Source organism: Mugil cephalus, chromosome 22 (assembly GCF_022458985.1).
Source record: "Mugil cephalus isolate CIBA_MC_2020 chromosome 22, CIBA_Mcephalus_1.1, whole genome shotgun sequence".
NCBI classification, from domain to species: Eukaryota; Metazoa; Chordata; class Actinopteri; order Mugiliformes; family Mugilidae; genus Mugil; species Mugil cephalus.
Window position 1 is genome coordinate 16,113,082 of NC_061791.1, and position 6,830 is coordinate 16,119,911.

Below are 6,830 nucleotides of genomic sequence, written 5' to 3' on the forward strand. Positions count from 1 at the left end.
CTTTAATAAAAGTGCTGAAGACACAATCAATAGGCATCTGCTTTCATATATTTTTTATTCGTTTATGTTTTTACAATGCAACAACAGTGATCATTTCCATTCTTTGCATTCCCCTACTCTGACTTCTCCGACCAAAGAATAAACAAATGGTGGATTCACAGATACAGCCTCCTTAAGGGTGAGTGGTCCTGATGCAGCCCTCCTCTCCTCTCCTCTCCTCTCCTCTCCTCCTCTTCCTTCCTCCTGCCTCATATCCACTCATATCATTGGCGGCTGTTGTTCCGTATTTATTCTCCGGGCGACCTCTCCCACAGCGACACGCAACCCGACCTGCAGGTGAGCAGGTTCAGCTGCGTCTTCCCCGTTTCCTTCCTCGCAGGCTCAGACACGCATTATTTGAATAAACGGGTTTGTGGAAACGATGCGCTTTACTCCAAAAAAGAGCCAAGTTCCCCCGATGATTTCGGGATTCGCAAACGGGACGCGGTCGCGCGTCGAGTCCGAGGAGCGCGTCCTGCTATGAGGGAAGACGGTTCGAACGGGCAGCAGCAGCAGCAGGGCGTAAAGGTGAGTTTTATTTTTTGATTCTGGCGCATCTCTATATTAAAATGTGATTAATTGCGCCACAAGGAGATGACAGAGGGTTGAGTAATTTAGACAAATATGCTTGATCATTAAGTATTCTCAGATTTTCCCCATGTTTTTCCTGCTCACTTTGACTTAGATGCCTCTAGTTTAGTTTTATCAGTCTTAATTCTTCAAACTGGAGGTGGGAGCAGACAGTCATGTTTACCAGCAGAATATTGGGACAGAAGTTTTTTTTTTTTGGTGTTTTTTTTTTTTTTTTTGGCTTGGGTATTTCACATTCACGAAAGTATACATACCTAGCAGAGATACAAATAAATGAACAGACTTGGGCTAGATCTAAAAATAATCTGTGTACACATATATAAGTCAATACTTAATTTGCAAAGCTATGAAAGCGAGACCATTGAGTATTTGCTCAATATCACATCAGTTTTTCTGTCTGTTGCTGATTGCTTACTTTGGTAGTCATTGCATCTTTAGACCCCCCGGTGCTCTGAACGGCTCTTGCAAACCTAAAGGCAGAGTTGTGTAACTTATCTACACAGGTTTAATTTCTGTACTGCTCTGTATTGCATGGTAATTTCTTACATTAATATGCATTTCACCACGATAGATAGATAGGAGTATTTTTAGTCAAATAGAAAATAAATATTAGAAAAATACATAGTTAATTGTTAAAACCCCATGTAAATTGTTACAAAGTACTGTTACAAAGTAAACTGACTGTATTTGTATTGGTGGAAAATGGGGGAGGAGTATTACTAATGTGCATGGATTAAGTTACACTTGGTCCTGCAGTTACTAACAGTTGTCATGTGCCGTCGATGCCAACAGCCATAACTGCTGCATTTAAATGTGGATTACAATTTATTTTTAGAGCCACGTTCATGTAATGCCTTTACCTGTTGTATCCTCTTTGTCACAATGTTATTGTTAGTTCTTACTATTCATCGTAATGGCATTTTCCCTTTATCATGTGATCTGAGGTTATCATTTACAGTGCAATAGATGTTTATTATCAAGTATCAAACAGAAAACATTCACTTCTGCTGTCCCTCTCTTTTCTTCCCTGTTTCCCCTCATCAGTTCATCAGAGCCGTGCATTATCAGCAGCTTGTGGACCTGACATGTGCACACCCAGTGAGACGGTAACCTGAGATCCCATCCAGAGGGAAAACCAGGATGCATCCCATTGCGTCAGAGCTTTTAGGCAAGACCAATGGAGGCAGTGGTTGCAACGCTGCCGCACCAACCGTGCTGCTCCTCCTGTGTCTTGGCCTCCTTCCCTCTGTGGCCTCTTGCCCACCCTACTGCCTTTGTGCGAGTGATATAATTTCCTGCAGCGGACGAAATCTGTCTGTGCTGCCCATCGATCTGCCAAGCTATGCCACACGGCTGGATCTGAGCCACAGCACCCTCACCGCCCTGCATGTCGGCTGGATTTCCCGACCGTTTGACAGGCTCGCTACACTGGTTCTTAGCAAGAACTCCATAAGCGAAATTGACGTGAATGCCTTCGCTGTGATGCCGCATCTCCTCCACCTGGACCTCTCATCCAACCAACTATCAGTGTTGAATTCGTCCATCTTCACCGGGTTGAAGGAACTGAAAGAGCTGCTGCTGTTTGGCAACCAGATCGCCCGCATCGAACAAGGGGCCTTCAGCAACCTTTACAGTCTGCAGAGGCTCTACCTCTCAGCAAACAGATTGACTGCCTTCCCACTGGGGCTTTATGAGGAACCTGGAGGTCCTCGTAACCTAACATTTCTTGACCTGTCAAAGAACAGGCTCTCCAAGGTGCCCGTCCAGAGCTTGCTGTCTCTTACCCGCCAAGGGGACATTTATTTGCAGGGAAACCCCCTGGTCTGTGACTGTGCATTGCTTGCCTTACTGGAGTATTGGATGTGGAAACAGTATCGACCTCTGGTGGACTTCATTGGTGACTACCCGTGCCGAGATGGTGCAGCACCAGGATTTAAATGTCCGTCACAGGAAGCATTGGATATGCCGTTTGAGGAGCAGACCTATCAAGTAGAGCCTGGTAAATGGTTAAGTGTGCCATGTCCAGGATTGACTTTGCCGGTCCAAGAGGACCAGGTGGTTTTCTGGGTTACCCCCAGGATGGCCCTAAATTCATCAACCAATGATTCGAGTGCTCATATAACAGTTCTTGCCAATGGCACCCTTGAAATCCAAGAAGCGATGATTAATGATTCGGGCACATACGGGTGCGTGGTATCCCGTGGACGCCACTATGATCCCAGCGAATCTCTGGAGGTCAGCGTGGTGGTTGGAAACATAAGCTCTACCGGTGTCAGTGGCTCAGCACATCGTAGCGGTGCGGAACATTTCAACACAGCATTCACCACCCTCGCTTCCTGTGTGGTCAGCATCATACTGGTGCTGCTTTACCTCTACCTCACCCCCTGCCGGTGTCGGGGAAACAGAGGCGGGGGCTCGGGTGGATGCGGCGGACGAGCAATTATCCTCTGTTCGGATCCCAGAGAGGTAGAGTCAGGACAGCGGCGGTCCAATGGAAAGAGGGTGGCGTTCTTAGAGCCTCGGGCTGAAGACACAGATATTGGCGGCCCAAAAACACCAGCAGTGAACTTGGGTCATATCACCACAGAGGGAATTCTAAAGAATGGAAGTAGGACAGTGGGACAGACCCTCACAGATCCTGTTCACATGGCATAGCAAGAAACCTTTTACACATTCCTGTTTTTAGTGTGGTCTGAACCCAAGCAGTCTTTTCAGTGTCCTGTTTCATATACACGGAAAAAAAAAATCAATTTGATGAAAAGTAGTGCACTGTGATTCTTGTCAAATATTTATGCATATTTGGGTTTGGCTAGTTTGTCTAAAGCAGAAAATCCTGTTATTCTGTGGGCAGAATTTCAATTATGTCTCAACAGTAAGCGGTGTCTGCTTTTCATATTAAGACTTCATATGGAAATGTTGCTTTTACTACAGGAAAGATCACAAGGACCATACAAATGTGCGTGGGTTTTTTGTAAATTCCGCTGAGAGGAATATTCTCACTTGATTTAATAAGCTGTAGGAGGTGGTTATTATAGAGCGTGTACCATGTATTGTGAATAATGCCATCGTGGTGACCCTTATTATATTTAACCATCTGTCTCGTAGTATGGAGCATAGCTTGTTCCAAACATACCAGTGACACGTGTACCTGTGAATTTCCCTTTTTAAAAAAACGACAACAGAGAAATAATATAAAACATATCGTGTTGCTATTAAGTAGAACCCTAAAAATTGAACTCTGTGTAGTATGAAATATAGATTTGTGTTGAGTTGGATTAAAATGCTGATGAAAATTTGATGAACTGTTAAGAGGATGGTTACATGTGTGGTATCAGGCCATTCAGATATTTAATTTGGTATTCTCGGACTCAGACTAATGGAGGTGAAAGGATATTTGTTTGTGCGGAAAATCACAGATAAAAACTGCAACGTTCACAATCTTAAGAGCAGTCAATCAAATGACTGTGCTGTTGGAAGGAACTCACACAATGAGATAAGCAAAGAGACAGAGAAAGCCAACATGTATGACTTCACATTTGTTCCTCCAGAGGGAGCTATATCAAGTTGATAAATTGCTTGCGATGTCACCTTAGTCGGGTGTTTGAAAAAAAAAAAAAGAGCAAATGCCCGGGAAAGAAGTTAGCTTGCTGGACATGGCTAGTAGCTTCTGGTCACTAGCGTAATGTGGCTAAATCTCTTGACCAGATCGGTAGGTCTGTGTTGAATCCTGGGTAATGTAGATGCCAGAGTTTTGACAAGAAGCAGAATGCATGGAAAGCAATACCTTTCAGGTTCTTCAAACACGGGAGTGTCACAGGAATTCAGTGCTAATTAGCAGCGCACTCTTTTAAAGGTCACTTTTCAATGCTTCTGAGGCCTCATACAAAAATTCCATTGAGGGCGATCAGTGATATTAATGACAAAATCTACCAGCATGAACATATATCATGCTGGATGTAGGAGACAGCTATGTGTTGCCGGATTCCAGAATAGATCAGGTTAAGCTGGAGCGCCACCTCAAAACAACACCTCCACAGCAGATCCACACATTTCCGTCAGCATTCAGGTCCAAACCTGCCCACCCAAGGCAGGCTTGGACAGACACTTCAGAAGGCTGGTCTCTTGTCCAATCGATCCTCGCTCGTCCTATTAAAAATGGACTCCTCTGCTTGCCGTCTACCTTGTCACACCGACCCATGGCTTCTCAGATTCACTGAGGAATTGATCCTTATCATTTGAGACAGAAGAAGAGTTCGAGTTTGGTGCTGAAGCCAGTGTCAGCTCATATTAATGTCACAGAAAACAGAAGTAAGTTTGCCAGCTTGCCCCGAGCTCACTGTGACCCACATTCCTCTGTCATCCATATGTCTGATTCTTATAGGTGTGTGGAATAATTTCCAAGGTGCCAAGAGACCCAGTAAAGTTTCTTCAGGCATACATGTCTACGCCATCACTGTCTGAATATTAGCTTTATTCCAATTTCTTTTTTGTTTAATTAGACACAATAGAATACTACGAAAGGTACACTTTGTCATAATTGCAATGATAAGATTTGTAAGTATAAAATAAAATGTTTTGGATGAGTGTGTTCTCTCATTTTTACAAGTGAATACCAAATACTAATACATTTCTCTTGTTTAACTTCTTGTCTCATCATGTTTGGCTGCTTTATCAGCCCAAAATTGTTTTAGTATTATTCTGACCCGAAATGAAGAGAGGTTGAAAAATGAAAAGTGGTGTTACATCAGAAGGATTTGAGGATGGCAAATAACCTCTTAGTGAGTCAACAAATCGCCTTTTCAGAAATCCTCTTAAAAACCCTTCCCATGGCTACCGAAAAAAAACCTCAAACCTCTTTAAATAGTTTTTTTTTTCGCCCAGTCTTGTTCACTTTTGGTTTAAAAAGACATTTGATACAAACGGTCATTAAATAAAGAGTGTTGAAAGGACAGCAGCGGCCTTTTACAACAGCGTCGAGGTGACAGGCAAATGGCAGGTGTTGAATAGGAGATACAGCGAGGGACGGATCCCATTGGGACTAATTTAAGCATCTCTTGCCGTTCACCTTGACAAGGTGCTTTTCACAGGTCATCATGGTGACATTTGCAGAGTATTTGCAGGTGCTCTCAGTATGGTAGTGAGAACTAGCATCTCATTGTCCTATTTAAGTTTGCAGATTACAGTAACCTCACTGACGTCTACTGAACTCATTGTCATGTTTGTGAAACCAGTTTGAAACAACTATTGATCTGTAGCATGGTGCATCATCAGTCTGAAAGTATATATCAGAACATAGTAAATTGTTTCCAAAAAGAGAAGATCATGCCAAGTAACAATACTTAGATAGGTTGTGGCGTTCACATCATGATGGACTGGTATTCAGTGTAACAAGAAAACCTTCCTCACACCATTACACTACTGGTACCACTGGACTGTTGACACATGGCATGGTTTGGTGAACCTGTTGCCTCTGATTGTTGTCATCTTCCAGTGTGGTCTTCTTCCATTGTAGACCATCTGCCTCAGAATTGGAGGTGTTGTCATTCTTGACGGTACTGGCATGGCGCAGCCAGACTTTATTCAGACCTTAACCATGATCTTTTGGATTCTATTATGGGGCGTCTTTCAGCTGACCGAATAAATTATCTCTGCACAAAATTGGATTGTTCCACAACCATCAGAGCCATTTTGTGGTGAACGAATTCAACTCCATGGTGCTCCAGTGATGATTATTACTACATTGCCATTACTCCTCTCTCTGTCACCACATTAAAGTCCACCTAGTGATTTGAATTTCCCAGCAGATCCTCACCAGGGCATTATCTGTTCCCTATGGAGCAACTCCAGATCAACTTTCACTGACAAAAATTGTGCAGGCATTGAAAGTTGAGGCTGGATTACAGAATATATCAGCACCGCTGTAAAATTCTGGTTACCATAGATTCTCTGTCTTCTCCAACCTGCCTGGCCAGTACACTCTGACTTTTTCCAGTGGCATTTCTCTTCTCTTCACGTCTAGGTCACTGGATGGACCCAACTATGACAGGATTTGCCATATTTGCAATTATAAAAATCAGAACTGCTGCTAGGCAACCTTGCATTGATTTCCAGGAGACATGAGCTTGTAGCTCTTTCGGATTACCATCAATAGGTCGATGTCATCAATATATCAATATGGTGACCATCAGGGCCGGATGTTT

At 43.3% G+C, this 6,830-nt stretch overlaps 1 protein-coding gene across 1 annotated transcript; it reads left to right on the plus strand.

Annotated features, from left to right (window-relative positions):
• Positions 1-274: 274 nt before the first annotated feature.
• Positions 275-5,213, plus strand: LOC124999751 (amphoterin-induced protein 2-like). The gene is made up of 2 exons (XM_047574759.1): positions 275-567; positions 1,675-5,213. Exon 2 carries the CDS (start codon positions 1,771-1,773, stop codon positions 3,283-3,285), a length of 1,515 nt encoding a protein of 504 aa, XP_047430715.1. The 5' UTR covers positions 275-567; positions 1,675-1,770; the 3' UTR covers positions 3,286-5,213.
• The last annotated feature ends 1,617 nt before the right edge of the window (positions 5,214-6,830 follow it).